This window comes from Pyrgilauda ruficollis, unplaced genomic scaffold (genome assembly GCF_017590135.1).
Source record: "Pyrgilauda ruficollis isolate IOZ18807 unplaced genomic scaffold, ASM1759013v1 scaffold66, whole genome shotgun sequence".
NCBI lineage: Eukaryota > Metazoa > Chordata > Aves > Passeriformes > Passeridae > Pyrgilauda > Pyrgilauda ruficollis.
In genome coordinates, this window is record NW_024528377.1 from 3440059 (window position 1) to 3457452 (window position 17394).

The 17394-nt window shown below is 40.6% G+C and overlaps 1 protein-coding gene across 1 annotated transcript in view; it reads right to left on the bottom strand.

Annotated features, from left to right (window-relative positions):
* Positions 1–1555: 1555 nt before the first annotated feature.
* SLC15A5 (solute carrier family 15 member 5) overlaps positions 1556–17394 on the bottom strand; it is a 31042-nt gene continuing 15203 nt past the window's right edge. Inside the window, exons 7-10 of the mRNA XM_041484521.1 lie at positions 15075–15263; positions 10831–10962; positions 2858–2966; positions 1556–1700 (exon numbers count right to left, since the gene is read on the bottom strand). Coding sequence (XP_041340455.1) covers positions 1556–1700; positions 2858–2966; positions 10831–10962; positions 15075–15263 — 575 coding nt within the window. The remainder of the gene's footprint in view (positions 1701–2857; positions 2967–10830; positions 10963–15074; positions 15264–17394) is intronic.

Genomic DNA, 17394 nt, shown 5'->3' on the forward strand with positions numbered 1-17394 from the left:
CCAGCATTTTTGTACCTTTTCTGTGCAAGGACAAAGGTCAAGTATTCAACAGTTTCTCAGGAAAGAAACGAATCTTTTTCATGGCTTAAACCTGGGTCTATTGCAGTACAAACATGATTTAGAAAATAACACCTTACAAGCTAATAACTGTGAGGTGTCGTGGATAAATTTACCCAAATATATGGAAATTAGCCTGTCTCACACTTTCCAGTGCCCTCAGAGAAGAGATTTCAGCCTTTTGCTGCCTCTCCTCTCACAGCCCCAGCCCATGCAGCCACTTTTGGAGAAATAATCTGTTCCTTGCTGGGAAGGGGTGCATGTAGTATTCACTACATTTTTCTCCCACTCCCACAATGCCCACCCTAAATTTACAGCATCAAGTGTGGTTATAATGGTGCAGAAATTTCAGATTTTTTTTTACAGCTCTTGCACAGTTTCAGCTCACAAACTGTGTCACTCCAGTGAATTCCATCCTTTTCATCTAGCTTCTCCTGTGGTAGAGCACTCCTCATATCTAGCAAGCATTCTGACTTCACTGCCCCTTCTGTTATGAACATCTTGATATCAAAGTGCTCCTTTAGTTTTTTTAGGTTCAATATGTTTCTTTATCACATAAGAACCCCACTTCTCTCATCACTATTTTTAGTGCTGTGACTTTTAAATAGAAATGTTAAGGGTTATATTATCATCTCTCACAATAACAAAATCAGCCAGTCTTGGAAGTGTTTAACACTGTGTAGATCCTTAAACTGGAAAGCATTTTTGCTAACAATTATTTCCCCACATCTCCAGCTGTATCTGCCTTTTCCCAATCTTCTTTTCCTAATTCCCTTCACCCCCTTCAGCTGGGCTGCAGTTAGTAATTTTGGTGCTAATATATTCCAGCCTCCCATTCTCCTATCAGCAATTTTCTTCAGACTACCCTTCAGGAATGGCAAATCTCACAGTGTTGCTGCCCAGTGAGACTGGATGCTCCAGCATCAGTTTCATGGCACACCTCATGGACTGATGGCTGGCATCTGGTTTCTAGTTTTGTTTTTGGTAGATCTCAAAGCAATTTGCAAAGAATGCTTGTGTCCATTTCACTGACAGGGAAACTACAGCAAGAGCCAAGAGCAGTACACAAGCCTCCCACCATTGCAAATATCAACCAGCCAACAGCAGATTTCAAAATCACTTGTAAATTATACCATCACAAAGTCATTTGCAAAACAAACAAATTAGCATGTTTATTAATTTTTGACCACTCCTAAATACAAATAGATGTGGATACCTGTTTGCATATAAAGATTAAAAGCCTCTCTCCATCAGCTGTGGCAAGCAGCGAGCTCTCCTTGGCCTCCATGTGAATTATGACAGTGCAGCCTCCTTCAAGGCCAAATCCCATGAAGAATGCTATGTTGTTAACTTCTAAATATCATTATTATTCACCAGATAATTCATAAATACCAGAAAATAGATCCACTCAAGTGCGCTGGGTAATTTATCTGTAGAGAGCTGGTGGATAAAAAAACCCCAAAATTTAGGGTTGAAATTCTATCAGGGTGAAATTTTATCAGGTTTTCTCCACAGGAGACAAAATGGGAGAACTTTCCAGGACAGAATTATAATGCTTGATGGTTTTTTCATGCTTCAAAAGCTTTTCTCCAGGAAGACTTCCTCTGAACCCATTGGTGCAGTCCTCATGCAGATTATTGTATCTGGGGGAGATGATACAGAAGGAAAATAACAAAATCATCCTTTATGGTATTAGCATTGTTTATATATAAACTTTTTATATAATATATAAATAATTGTATAATACTTTTTAAGTTACAGTGCCTTCCAAGTCCTGGACTTCAAGGCAATAAAAAAAATAGGAAAATGTAAATATGCATTTTCCTAGAGCCTTTCAGTACTTCAGGATGAGAAGTATCAAACTGGGTCCAGATGTTAATAATACCTGTACTGCGTTCTTTATAAAAAAATTTAATTATTAACATGCTTTTTTCCCCCCAGAGAAATTTTAGTGTATTTTTTCTTATTCCAAGTTTTAAAGTCTGTTTCCCCCCTCTGCCTAAATCAGTGTTTATCTGAACAGTCCTCACTTTTTCCTCCCTGCTCAGAGAAATCTTATTCTTCAAAAAAAGAAATAATTATAATTGATTTAAAAAAGACATGTTTCTAGTAAGACAAAACTTTTATTATTGAAAAATGAGATACCATGATTCTGAAGTAAAATTCTGATTTGAAACAAACTCTTTTAAATGCTTGGTTTTCTATTTTTAGGAAGACTGGAGGTCAAAAGATTTCTTCACTAAAATGTTAAGCTGTAGTGTAATTTTTTTTTTAGTTTAAACCAATTTTATATTAACATTTTGACAACCCGAACCTCTTAGTTTTGAGCAGTAAATGCCACAAATGAAAACTTCAATTTACAGAAGAATAAAATCCCATATGAGGAGTACAAAGTAGACTCAGGAGAAATGTTTTTGGTTCTGGACCAGTTCACATTTAAAATAAGAGATTCAACAATTGGAATAATCAACAAGATGAAACTTTGGTTCCATGGCCAGTACAGCTTTGTGTTCCCATCTGAACTCCCTGCCAAAAAATGAGCAGCCTTTTAGAAAGACTATGATGCTTTTATTTCTTTAGGGCTTTTTGAATTAAAAAGACCCTTTAACTATTTAAGGTTAATTGCATCAGTTTGTTTTAAGGGTTTTTTTTTAACCTCACCACATTTTTGCTGTGAAATCTCTCTCCACACGTGATCTATCACTACCAATTCTTTATTACACACTAGTCCACAGATTTCATAAGAATTCCTGCCTGCACCTACGAGCAAAACACCGAGTTTCCATTCTCTCACACGTACCTGTGTGCAACGGCCCAGAACCCCAGGGTGTTCACCATCATTAGGGAAGCCAAGAAGAAGAAGAACCTCTCCAATTTACCTTCATGCAGCAAGTGTGGGAACCAGTTGCCTGGTGAAGGAGACATTTGCAGCAGAATTAGTTTGCACTAGAATTAGTTTGCAGCAGAATTAGACGTGGCTCATGTGGAAGGGATGAGGATAACTCAGGGTGAGACACAATCCCCCCCCAGTAGATGTTTTCATTCTCACAGCATCCGTGGGGGGTTTTGAGTCTACTTTTGCTTTGCAGACAGGCAGTGGAGAACTAAAAGGACTAAAGAACTTCCCTAAATCTGAAGTGTAGTGGAAAACTGAATCCTGCACAGCTACTGCTGTAATGACTGGAGCATCTTCCAGCTATAGCATCCTGGGCACACAGCTGTGAAAATCTTAGCAAGAGCTAGAATTAAGGTGGGCTGTAGAAATCATTACTTGTATATGTCATGCCTATAATGGTCTCTTTTTAATAGAAAGAATTTAAAAATATGTTTAAGATTCAAAATATTAAAAGCATTCACTCAGTGCCTTGGATGGTGCTCCATTACCAAGGTGCCACCTGACATTTTACTTTGCCTTTCTTTACAGCTGCCTTTACCCCTGAGCCTGTAAGGTGTCCTTTTCTTCCATTCAGTGTTTATTTGCACAAATCAGGCCTTTTTCAACCAAGGCTTTTGGAGCAGTGTCTGGCCATTTTGGCACTGCTTTCAGCAGAGGACAGTGCCACCTGCATGCCCACAGAGACTTCCCTGCCTGTGCATTCCTGTGCACCCCAGTTTGTGGCTGTATTGCTTTCAGTGCTCACTGCAACCAGTCTGCAAACAAGCTCAGCTGGCAAATAACTCTAGAAATCAAAATGGTTTAAAAAAAAAAAATCCAGCCCCAGTCAGTTTGCAACTGAAGGCAATCAGTACCTGAAGTGCCAGAATCAACTACAGCAAAAACCATCAAACCAAGGTGAAAAAAAAGTTCCAGTAGAAACTGAAGTTGCAGAGTACCAGAGACCTGTACAGTGCTGTAATGACCATGTACATTGTTTGGGAGTACAGGATATTTATTGCCTTTGAGGAAGGCACATAGCCTGTCTTCACTAGCAGCTAATGAAGAAATGCAGAGTGGGAAACTGCTGGTGCTGAGAATGTGATGTCCACGCTCTCCACAGCTCAGGGGGGTTCACATCAGAGCAGTTCCCATTAACAGCTGGAACATACCAAACTTGAGCTTATTTTTTTGTTGTTTAGCTCCCTCTAAAAAGAATTCAGTTGTTTTCATTCTCCAAGATCATTCTGTGATGCAAATCAGAGATTATTGGCAGATTTAGATTAAAAGCATATCCCTGAACTGAACTCCACCAGCATCAGTGTGCCCAAAGTCACCTTTCCCCTGCATCAAAGTCTGGTATCAGATCCTGCCCATCTCAATAATGTGGATATCCACCCCTTGAATGAGCTAATGGGGAAGAAGAAAAAGCAGCCTTCTTACCAGCTGCATTGTAAAAACCTGATGGCCTTAACACATCTCTTGGCCACTTTTACACACTGATTGCCACCCTTAGATTGTAAATATTTTTCTAATTAGAGACAAAGAGCAGTTCCACAGCATGGGAGAGTCACCACTCAAAGGATTACACCCTGCCAAACACACACTGATATATTTACATTTTTCTCTTCCCTTCACATCTTAGAGCTATAAACACATTTCTTTTCAGAGCTCTTGCCTTGCGTTCTCCTGGGACTGACAGAGAACAAGTGCCATCAGTTTTCCTAAGCTCCTGCACAGTTCTCTCCATGCCATGTTACATTTTTGTCCACCACAGAGCAGCACCAGCACACCTCTGCCTGCTCCCTTCCTTTGGCAGCATTACCCAGAGCCAGTTTTAAAAACCTATCATCCAACACTGTAAGTGACTGAGCTCCTAGGTGCTGTAACTTCATTTTAGTAGCTTATAAACTTTTACTGTCATCATTCACAATCAGGTAGTTTTTCATTTTGCATCCCCCAGGGGCCAGTGGAAGGCAGAGACAGAGCATGTGGATGTGATGAAAGAGAAAATCCTGCATGGAGGTCTGCAGTGCAGCTTGTCAAAGCAGAGCTCACACTGTCTGCTGGGTTCTCCACCTTGGCTGGGCTAACTACAGGAGCAGCAGGAGCTTCCTCATGCAATGGCATTTCAGTGGGAACAGAAAACACACTCAAAAAGTTAATAAAAGTAATTTTGCAGCCTCTGAGTTTCAGAGGTCCATTTGCACCATTCTCTGTGTTGTCACTGATAAAGGCACCAGAGAAAAGCACTGAAACTGGGGCTGCTTGGTTCTGTGAGGGCAGGATGGCAGCCTGGCCAGCAGATCTGCATTCCACTCCCACTTATCCATGGCCTGGGATGATCCTTGCTCTGTCTCCTCCCTGCTTCTTTTAGGAGTTACAGGTGTTTAATCAGTGAGGCCAGGATGATGACAGAGCCTTTGGAAAATCCAAATGAGCAACAGCACAGGCAGGGACAAAATCAGACAGGATGTGGTGAGGCTCCAGCTGCCATAGAGCACACGGCTTCTCTTTGTTTCCTGCTCTGTCCAAAGCAAGAGGTGGGATCAAAGCTTTCTTTTCCTCTCAGGAAGGGACAACAAGGCTTGTTGTCCCTTCCTCTACAGAGGAACAAGGATGGCTGCAGTCCTAAGGATATCCAGACTATAATCCTTCCAGTATACATTTTCATCAGTGGATGCAGCAAAAATGAATATAACCCTTTCCTACTTACAGCCAAAAAAAAAAAAAAAAAATACTTCTCGCTCTTCTTTCATTATTTTTCCTTTAAATTTTTTTTTTTCTCCCCATGAAATAGGGGATAAACCTGGACTACACTTACATCTGCTTATACTCACTTTAAAGAGAATCCTCTCCTGTGCTTGCAGTCTTGAGAGAGAGAAGTCATCAGTGTGAGAACTTCACCCACGTGTTTCAGGCACCAAAACTCCCTTCAGATTCTCTCACCCCTGACCCCCTCTAACACCTCCCACGAGGCTCCAGCATCCTCCTCTGACTGCCTTTGGGGTTCTTACTCTCAGGATTTCACTCTCAGCCACGAACATCAGCAACTCCCTGGGCCAGTTTTTTGGTTTTGCTGGAATTCAGCACCCTGGGCACTGCTGTGATTGAAGAGTCCAGCACCTTCCCATCCTTGCCTCAGCATGCAACATGCTAACAATTCACTTTTCCCCAAAAGATACTGCCTTTGGGCTCTGTGCATCTTTTCCTTTTCTGTGGAGACTGCCAACAGAAGTGGCAATTACAAGGTTGGTTTGTCACATAGATAATTGCTCACTGGGAATTAACTTTCTGCAACAAGCTCCTGATTTCCATTTTTATACCAACAATAGAAATGCTTAGTAGCATGAATCACCACGAAGAAACAGAAGTTTCCTTTAGGTGCATTATTTTAAATAGACTTTCTCTACTGGTTAGAGGTGAATTGCTTATGTATTTTATGGCAAATTTAGAACAAGTTAGAAAATGAAGCCTAGGCAGAGTCTGTTCCTCAAGTCTGCTCTGCAATCATGGAAATAAAGCACCTGGTAAATTTTCACTGATATTTTGGAGTCCTTTTGTACCATTTTTGCATCAAAAATCACTCAGTCCAAGAAGAAGGAATAATTTACAATACACCAATAGGAAACAACTGATCCTACCAAAGGAGGCAGAGGTGGAGGTGAAGCAGAGATTAGGACACGGACAGAAAACTTTCCTGGGCTGTTTCTGGTGGGTGACTGGCAGCAAGGAGCTGCTGGCAACACCAGCCTTTGAACAAAACCTGAAAAGGGTCAGTCCTCGACAAATATTAGTGCACACAACATTTCTGCTGCTCTGGTGGCACCCTCAGAGAGCTCAAGGGAAAGTTGCACCGGGAGGCATCCAGAATTTTTTGCTGATTTTTTGCACTATCCTATTTTATTACTGGGGAAAACCCTGAAATAAACAAATTCCAGAAGTTCCTCTATCCTGTACCATTGCTGCATTTTTGCAGCTATCCTGCAACCAATGCTATCATTATAAAAAAACCCATTAATTAATATTTTAAAAAGGTTTGTATTGCCTTCCTTCATTTCATCAACTTAGTGGGCATATATTTAGTGTTTGATCATACCCAAATTAAAGTCTCACTCTGCCTCTAATCCCTATTAGCTAAGTAGGCACCAGTGGCCACCACCATCTGGACTGCAAGAAATATCCTTTAGCTTTATCATCTTTGGTATTTGGAATCACACAAGACTAAAATGATAAAAAGAAACAAAAAACCCAAACTCAAACCACAACCCCCCCCCCGTGATTCTCTAAATACAAGCAGGAAAACTGTGTCTGGGACATTTTCCTTCCTCTGACCTTCTTTTATTTTTATTTCTTTCTTACATATTTATATTAATATTTTTAGAGAAATATATTCTGAAATGATTGGCATAAGAGGACAGGTTTTGTCTTGCATCTTCTTCCGTTAAAATGTTAGGAGAGGTAAGGGATCCAAAAGAAAGCAGTTTCCCAGCTTGTACTGAAAATATCACTGTCACCCATCATCTGTTTGCACTCGTCAGATTTTTTAAAAAAAAGTCTTATTTTACCATATTCACACCATCCTCCATAGATGCGTTAAAAATGATTAATGCAGCTTTGACTGTGACTGATATCTGATCAACTCTGCCAATAAAAACCCAAATAAAATTCTAAACTAGCGGCACAAAATAGGATATAAAAATGTTTAAATTTTGTCAACACCCTCTGTGCTTCAACACTTCAAAATACACAGTGGAGGATCTACTTCGCTGCAGGAACATGGAAAAACATGGTCTCAGTGCTGAGAGATGGGAGAACCAGAAATAGTCTTGGCTCAGGTTTCAGTGAAACAAGAATCATGGGACAAGACAAAAGCATCCATAGCCCAGGAGTCACTCACTGAGCCTTGTTAAATCTTACAGAACCATTTCATCAACACTACCCTCTCTTGCTGCAAAAGAGAAAGAACTTGCTCTTCCAATATTAAAAATTAGTAAATTAGCTGATCCTTTTTTTTAGGGGAAAAAAAGAAAAAGTTCTGGTTGTTTTGTTTTACTCCCAGTTTCATAAATTGTCCAGATACAGAATATTTACAAGCTCTTTAAACAGATCTGAAAAAAGTGAGTAAAAAAAACTTAATTTGTGTCATTGGATTTTAATTTGACTTAAGAGAGGCCACAAATTTGTTCCCTACAGCACTCATCTTTAGTGGGTTCATTAGGCAACAACTAGGTTTTATTAAATTAAAAAAAAAAATTGCTGATTGTAATGAGCACCAAAGTCCACTGTAAGAAGCTGTCCACTGTAAAAATTACACATATAACATTTCCTACCAAATTAGGGGAAAACCAAAAGGGAGACTAAAATGCATTTTTTTTTGTTTTGCTGTAGTCTATCCCCACCTCCAAAAGTCTGATCCTAAACCTACAGTGATGCAGGAGCCAGCAGGGCAGCAGCCTGGGATGAGCAGAGGAGCATTAGAACACAAATGAACTCACAGGAGCATCACCATCACTTGCAAGCTGTGAATTGCGTGGCAATTTGGAATTATTAATCTTCTTCAAGCAAGGAACATTGAGAAAGAGACACCCAGTGAGATCCTAATTATTTTTAAAAATAAAAAGTGAGAGCCCAGTAATATGTTGTTTACATATTAATAGGGCAGTAATCTCCAACACTCTCCTAACTGGAGCAACAGAGCAATCACTAAGAATTTTTCACTTCATTTTCCCTAAAGCTTTTCAAGTTTTGCAGAGGAATTTTCCTGCTTAGCAGTAGTCATTCCCATCACAGCACCTTAATCTGAATACAGAGTGTCACTGATTCCCTTGGAAATTCCAGAGTGACTTTTGCTCAGGATAATGGTGCAGTCAATTCCACCTACAGGAACAGCAGGTCTGACAGAGTTAAACAAAGACAGCTTTGGAAAAAGAAAAAAAAGAAAAAAAAAAAGAAAAAGAAAGAAAAACTAAGTTGAGAAGTTTGCCACCCAAACTTTCTAAGAGTGAGGAATATTTTAGCCAGGAAACTTTTCAGTTTGCTCAAGAATCCTGAGCAAAAGGGGTTAGAACGTGGCAACTGCAGCCTGTGGAGAATTCAGAGTTCAGCCTTCTTGGTCTCATGCAGGATAAAAACTCTCCATCTCTGTTAAAACAGTATTTCTGGCAAGAGAAAAGCTTTTTATGAATCAATTAAATGATTACACAAAAAAAAAAAAAAAAAAGATTAATCACCTTGACAGAAAGGCAGACAAAAATCTACTGAATTGCAAATCAAATGCAAAAATTGGTTTCCTTTATCACAGAGTACAGAAATACTCAGTAAAGAAATTAATTACATAATAGTGACACAACATAGGCAAAATATTTTGGTGCTGACATTATGCTTAATTATTTTGCAATTATTTAATTATTTCCAAAGTCAAAGTGCAGTAAAATGTCAGTTTTACTAAATATTTCAATCTCAAAAATTAATAGTTTCCATATTTTGGAGGGGGGGAGAAAGAAAAAAAATCAGCAACACAGTCTGTCTTAAACTGTTTAATTTACCCCATATTACACTGAACTCACAATAATGAAAAACAACCTTTTCTACTGGGGGATATTCAAGGAGCTCAGTTCTCCACAGTGAATGGCTTGGGGCTTAATAGTTCTTTGCCTGATCCATTTATGGAGATATTCCTGGTTTTTTTTTACTCATCTCCAGGTGATGTTTTATACCTTGTAATAAAATTTTAATTGAATTTTTAACTTAAAAACTGGACTGCGTGTCAAAGCACCATTTGTTTGTTCAGATCTTGCGAGCAGGAAGAAAAATTTATTGTCACACTTTCAAAACACCCACTTCTGCTTGATTTTGAATTCCATAAATCCTTATGTAGGAAAGAGAAGAACCCAAAACTTTGACCCTAAACAGTTACAAAATCCTGCACCAGTTGCAGTGGTGTCATGCATTAGGGCCAGCAGTCGTGGTCTCTAAAGAACATTTCTCTGTTCCACCAGATCTTGGCAATGGCATCTTCAGAAATATTCTTTCAGCAGTGGGACTACTTCAAATTTGTGAGCAAATTTATGATGCCTGTCCCTCAGTTCAAGAACTCAAGTGCTTTGCTTGTTAAATTTACTTGTGAAAAAGAGTATTTTCTGTATTGAACAAAGATTCAGCAGCAAAGGAAAAATGACTTTAAGACATTGTTAGCTTATTTTGAAAGTCAGTAACCCAGGAACAACTGCAGCTCAGAGCTTCCACTGAATGCACCTCAACAGGCTGAACCTGCAATAACTCCTTTTGAAACAGGAAGATTTCTGGGAATTGCAGCATTCATCTGCAAAAGGACAAGCCCACAGGGAGACAGCATTGTCACAGAATGTGGCTGTTCCAAAAGCTGGGAAAAGGCAGAGGAACCAGTGGGTCCAGGAGAGTGAGCTCCCCCAGACTGCTTTGAAACCCTCAGCCCTGTTCCTCAACCCTGGAACCTCAATCCTGTCCCACACTGGGACAGGCAGGAAGGAACATTCCCCATTCTTTAAAGCTCACCTCTTGCTCTCGAGGCCAGAGGCTTCCATGTAAGTGTGAATAGCATGAATGTACTTCTTCATGAGCACAAAAAGGTGCTTCCTAGCCAATTTATTTTCAGTCTTCCAGAACAGAAGTACAGGGATTGGACAGGAGGACTTCCTGCAAGATGCCATCCTCTAATTACTCCGACTATCAAAACCAAGATGACTCATTAAAATTGGATGAATACAGCTGGAAGGCTATTTCCTATCTTAATTCCATCTTAATTGTGAGAGCAAATCAATAAAACTTTGGCATCCCTTTTAATTCTGCTGCCTGATTCTCCAAATCAATAATATTAGAAAACTGCTCAGGAGCACCCATCAGGAGCATACTCTTACCTTGAGTGCCTGCGTGGGCTGTCTGAACAAAGAGAGCTCCCATAAAGCAGCCAGCTCCATTAAAGAGAGCTAAAAAATGCATGGAAATCCCTCTCATTCTTTCAGGCACAAGCCAGAATGAAAGTAAGGAACCTTAGGAAGGAAGCAGATAAAGTTACAAGTTAAAAAAGAAAAAAACCCAAAAAAACAAAAACCAAAATGAGTTAAATGATGGCAGAACATAGATAACACAGAAAAAGCCTCAAAGCATGTCTATTAGTGAATTTCCATATTTTATGCAGAGAATGTACTTGCTGCAGAGGGGCAATCAGATGTACCCTATAGCATGCTAATATGTACCCTGTAACAAAGCATTATCTAAACTGCTTAAACGAATATCTGTAATAAACTACCCACACACAGCTCTCCATGTTCCACAAGTACAGAAAGATCTTCCACCCAGACATTTGCTTGCACCTTTCAAAACCTCAGGCACGAGCAAGAGCAGAGAAACCCCACCACAGCCAGTAAGCACGAAGGCAGAGAATGTGATATTTAACTGCACAACAGCAGGACCTCCTATCTCAGAGCCAGTGCAGCACAGCCACCAGTAAATACTTCCAAAATCTAGAGCTCTGCCTTAATTTGGACAGTTAGCTTGCTTTACCTTGAGGCTGGACAATGCTCCTGCTCCCTGGAGTGCAACCCCCAGGCTCACTGGCTCATTTTTAAGGCCTCATTCCTCACTTTCTTGCCAGAAGGCTAAACCAGGAGCAGCAACAGCTTTGGTGCAGAGGGGAAGCTGCAGCCTGCTGCTGTAGCATGGGTGCCTATAAATAATCCCACCAGCTGTAATTTGGCTGTAACAGCAAGACTTTATGATAGCTGTTCTTTTTGTGCAATTTTCACTATCACCAAAAACTTTGTTTCCTAATTTCACTCCTTGAGTTCTCCTCCGCTCTTTTATTCTTCCAATCCCAGAGTGTCCCCACCTGCTTTATTTGTTGAATTAGAATGACCTCCAGCTTGAAAAACTTGCCAGCAGAGGGTCCTATTTGGATGCTGAGTTGCCTGAAGCACCTCTGAATACAAATGAAACTCTGCAATCACCATCTTTCACCATTTTTAATTTGGATGTCCAAATGAGAGCTTTGAAAACATATGAAAGAAAAAAAATACCACCGGCAGTGTTTTCTTCCTCACTCACAGTAGGAACCAGAAGCCTGAGGGCAAGAGAAAGCAGGTGAGCCTGGGTCACCCTCTGTAGATGCAACAGCCTGAAGCATTGTACAGAACTTGAGACACTAAAAGACTTAAAAGTTTCTGGTTGTTCCCCCCTTCTAAAAGCAGGGGTGCAAAACATGCATCTTGGTCAAATTCAGCCTGGGTAATTGCATCCTGCTTACCTAAATCACCCCTGCTGCTCCAACAGCCTGCTCCACTCCTCCCTTTCCCCACGGTGCTGCTGGGAACTGTTCAACAGCTGCTGCATTTCCCCTTGGAGACTATTGCAATTTATTGGTGGGCAAAGCCATCCCCAATATATCCTCTAACTAACAGAGCTGTATCTTCCTGGTTAAAACCAAGCTGGGTTTATAAATTCAGCCTGTCAAAGGCTAGTGAGAACTTTGTGGCACTGTGGAGAAGAGCAATACCATAGTTTGATTTTATTTTTCGGACTTCTAGAGGCAGATACTAATCTAAGAGATGCTCGTGCCACCCAAAGCAGATGATTATTCAAATATCCTATCAACAAGATAATGAAAAATATTGTATAAATACAGTTCTAAGTATCAGGGATGAAATTATAGAATAGCTTGGGTTGGGAGGGACTTTAAAAGTCTTCCAGTTCCAACCCCACTGCTATGGGCAAGGATACCTTCCACTGAGAGCCCAGCCTGGCCTTGGGCACTGCCAGGGATGGGAGAGTCACAGCTTCTCTGGGTAACCTGTGCCAGAGCCTCAGCACCCTCACAGTAAAGAATTTCCTCCTGACACCTAATCTAAGCCTACTCTCAGTCTGAGGCTGTTCCCCTTTGTCCTGTCACTTCATGCCCTTGTAAATAATCTCTATCTCTTCTTGTAGGCTCTTGTCAAGTACTGAAATGATACAATTAAGTCACCTTGAAGCCTTTTCTTTTCCAGGCTGAACAACCTCAATAAGAGAGATCCTAATAAAGAAAATAAAGAGTTCAATGTGCCAAACCTAACATCTCTTCAGAAATGAGCCATTTCTTCCCTCTGCTAAAGAGAGTGAACATTTCCCTCCTCAGCTTGGATCATGTACTTTCAGGTCCAGTAAATTATTATAATAACTGAATTTGTCCTTCTGCATAAGAAGGCAGTGAAATGTCAGGAAAGGTGGGACAGCCCTGTAAGGGTTTAGGCTGTCACTGACATCCAGAGATTCACCGAATGGCTCCTGAACAGCAACTCGGTTCTAACTGAAGTAGAAAGCCAGAGCTCAGTTCAGAAGCCTGGATGCAGAGGCTGGAGGTGATGCAGTGGACCTCAGCCAGTGCAGGAGCTGGGGGAAAGCCAGGCTCCTCTCCAGCAGCAGCTGGAAGTCCCAGACTGCAGAGAGCTGCCTTGCCCTGCCCAGACACTCGGTGAAAACAGGGCCAGGCACCAATTTTTACCACGATTGCAGACCTTCTTCCCCATCAACTACAGCAATATCCTAGGTTAGGCACCTCCCTTTGGCTTTTTATCTGCAAGTCTTTAGACTTAGTCCCATTTAGCTGGGTTCTAAAGTCACACCTCTCACTGCAGCTCTAAGCATGATGCTTAATCCCTATTTAAACAGGGAAGGACAGCTTTTCTTCCAAAGAAATTCCAACCACAATCCTTTAAAAAAGGTCTTAAAAAAAAAAAAAAAAAAGGAAGACAACCCCTAAGATGGAGTTTTATTTCTTTTCTAAAGGTTAATGTAATCTTCCAGTCACTGGACTCCAGTTGTGTCCCAGTGTGCTAGATTAAAAGGCCTTATTCTACCAGCAATATTCTTCTGCTTTTGCATGAGAAGACTGTAAGCAAGTCACCTCCTAACCTTTTTTTTTGTTAAGCTAAACAGAGAAGGTCACAGTTTTCAGTTACACTTAGCCTGTAACCTAGAAACCAAATTACCTGCCTAGAAACCTGTCTCAGTTAAGTACTTGAGAGCTATCAGATGAAGAGGCATTATGAAAGTGCTAAGTATTTAAAACTAGGGAAAATTACCTTTTTAATGACAGACTGTGACCCACAGATCTCGGTAGTCTCAGAGTATAAGAATGAAGCTGAGACACTGAAGTTATTTCCTGCTCTTAAATAAAAACCTGAACATTTCTGGGGCTGTACTGGAACAAGAGACACTCAACTCAGAGAATTAAATGCCTGCAGAGATCAGCCAGTCAATTACTTTACCTATGTCTCTAAGTGAATGTTGCTTAGATTATTTTTATAATACTAACTTTTTTTTTTTTAAAGCTCTGCAAGGTAAAACACTGGTAAGCACTCTGCCTGCTCCTCAGAAGAAAACAAGCCTCCAAAATGTCAGTGTAGACACAGAAAAGTAAATTATGGAAAGCAGAAAAGGTTCAGACACACAATCAAGAGTATGACTACATAATGTGTGGATGGCAGGCACAAGCTGAGCTCTGAAAAACCTGAGTGTTTATCTCTGGCTCCATGTCACAAGCCAAGACGTGATGATCTGGGGAGGCATGTTCTCATGACTCCTGATTGGAGCACTAACAAAAGCCTTGCACTGCCTACACCCTTCTCCAGGTTAACCTGTCCCTTTCACCTGCCCACATACACTCTGTGCCCGTGAAAAACACGTGATAATTCCATCAGCTGGGCCCAAAAATCAAAATTGCTTCACCTTGCTCTGACTGTGGACTTTAAGGTGGTCCCAGAGCATAACCACAGCTCAGCTCTCATGTGTGCTTTTATTCCATCTCAATGAAATCCTCACAGGAGACTCCAGCCCAGAAGGGGTCTCAGGAGCTCATCCAGTGCAGCCCTGAAGCAGGTTCAGCTCCAAGACCAAAGAGGGGACTGTGCCCCCTTCCCCTGGATCTGCAACATCACTGCTCATCCTGAGCTACAGCCAGCAAGACAAATTATGCTTCTCTGAAGCAGGTAAAGCACAGATCTGCTCATTAAGCCCGTGGAAGAGAGCCAGGGATAAAACATCAGATGACAGTAATTATTTTTAGGAAGCTGATACAGTTCTCTGAGAATCAGGACACCCTTGCTTTAGCCTGTTTGATTTTACTTACAGGAGGGAGTTACCAAGGCTTCAGCCACTCCAAGCAGGACGTACTGAGGAGCCAAGTGGAAGCAAGGCATGGAGGAGACCAGGAGGAGCTCCTCGGAGAGAGTCTGCTCCACCTGAGGGAAGTGCTTGCGGTGGATTTCGGAGAAGCCAGCAGCCATCACGGAAAGAGCAGCGGATAAATGACCTACAACTGGGTGAAGAGCACAGAGCGTTCACCAAGGCCATACTTACAGGACCATCCTGTCATTAGAGTGCAGCAAACTCCTCTCCTGCAAAAGAATCTTATCATACAAGAGAAAGGGTAGGAACAAAACTACCAGGCAGCAGGAAATACTTCCAAAACTCAGGTGTATTATAACTACCCCACACTTCACCCATTGCATAGAGGATATTATTAAAATGCATGATTTTCTATTTCTTGATCTTGGTGGTATGAAATGGTTGTATCCTCTCAGAAAAGAAAAACACAAAGAAAGCAAGGTTTCCAAGTCTCTGAACCACAATTATCTATACTTCTGGTGGTCTGAGGTCCCATTGATTTTGACTAAAATTCTGATTTGCCAGCATTTCGAAGCTATAATGTGAGGAGAACTTGGTTGCTTTTGGCAGTTTTGGCTCAAATGCTTAGACCATGTTTTTCTGACCAAGCCTTCATGACTGGCAATTGCTACACTTATTAGATTAGACATCAACAGCCAAAAGCTCCTGTTTCATATAGTGTTTATAATATATAGACACTTTGTCTTTTTTAGTGTCACTGTTTTTCAGCAGGTATTAAAAAAATCAAATAGCTAAGTGGCCTTGGCCTTGCTGTGTTTTTGCAGGTCTCTGTGTCTTCCTCAGCACCAAAGTCTCACACCCTTCTTCTAGCACTTTTCCTGTATGTTCACAGCTTTAAATATCCTAACCTGAGCCTTGGAAGCTGTTTAGGCTCCTCTAGTGCTTAATGAGAATATCAATGAATTTTTGCTTGAAAATTGATGACAGGAGGGAATTCAACAACATTTTCTGGCCAATGCACCTTATTAAAGCCAGGTATGAAGCCCTCAAGGAGCTTCTTGTAGTCATCCAAAGCAGGAGTTCTCCTAGTGAAAAATTATGTTGGTACTGAAGAAACCTCCAGCAGTTCAGTATTCCTAACAGTGCAACAGACCTGAAGCATTTTCCTTTGCTAAAAGCCAATACATTTCAGAAAAAGGAACCTCTGGGTACCCAAACATTTCAGCTTTTTTTTTTCCCCCATCTCAAATAATTTTTTTCTGGACACGTCAACACAAATAAAGAGTGCTTGCTATGTATATAAGGCAAAAGGACATCGGCTCAGCACACACACAATTTTCAGAGTTCACAAGGAAAACCTCTAAAGACCAAAAATCACAAAGGAGAACTTTTTACTTTTTTTTTTTACCTTTTTTTTTTTTTTTTTTTAAGTTTGGGGGCGAAAGGGAAAAAAAAAAGAGGAAACCCTCAAGGAGCTTCTTGTAGTCATCCAAAGCAGGAGTTCTCCTAGTGAAAAATTATGTTGGTACTGAAGAAACCTCCAGCAGTTCAGTATTCCTAACAGTGCAACAGACCTGAAGCATTTTCCTTTGCTAAAAGCCAATACATTTCAGAAAAAGGAACCTCTGGGTACCCAAACATTTCAGCTTTTTTTTTTCTCCCCAAGACTTTAAGTGGCAGAGGAAGAAACCAAGAGCCTTGGAGATACAGTTTTTATCTTTACTCTTCTCCCTTCAGTCCTCTTTAAAATGAGAGGCTTGGAATGATTGTCTGAGGCTTTGGTTTTACAGGAGAACAAGTTGTTTCAGTAATATTTAGGTGTGATTCTGGGACAAGGTTCTTTATATTACCTAGAGACTGTAGTGGACCTTTATGAATAAACCAACAACTACAGAGTCAGAGATTACAGTTTTTATGTAGACCCTCAATACAGAGCAACCAGGTATTTCAGTTGTCTACATTGTTCATCCTTGAAAACTGCTATTCTTAACATGCTGAAAATTTCCAGAAAACTACTTAAATTTCTCCTTCTTACAAGAGTTGAATTAAAATATAGTTATAGGCTGGCTTAACACCAACTGCCTATTTATACTTCCAATTTTGTTGCTGAAAATAATTGAGAACCTAATTAACTGTTGGCAAAAATATTGGCACTTAGAGGTGTACCATACTTGCAGGTGCAGTCATATACTTGGATATCTAAAGCCATTGCCTGTACTCACAGGTATTTTTATGCCTCAGGTAGTTTATCACCCCTAACAGGAGGCTATTTTGATAAATGAACATATTAACAACAAACCACTGCATATATTCTACTGCTG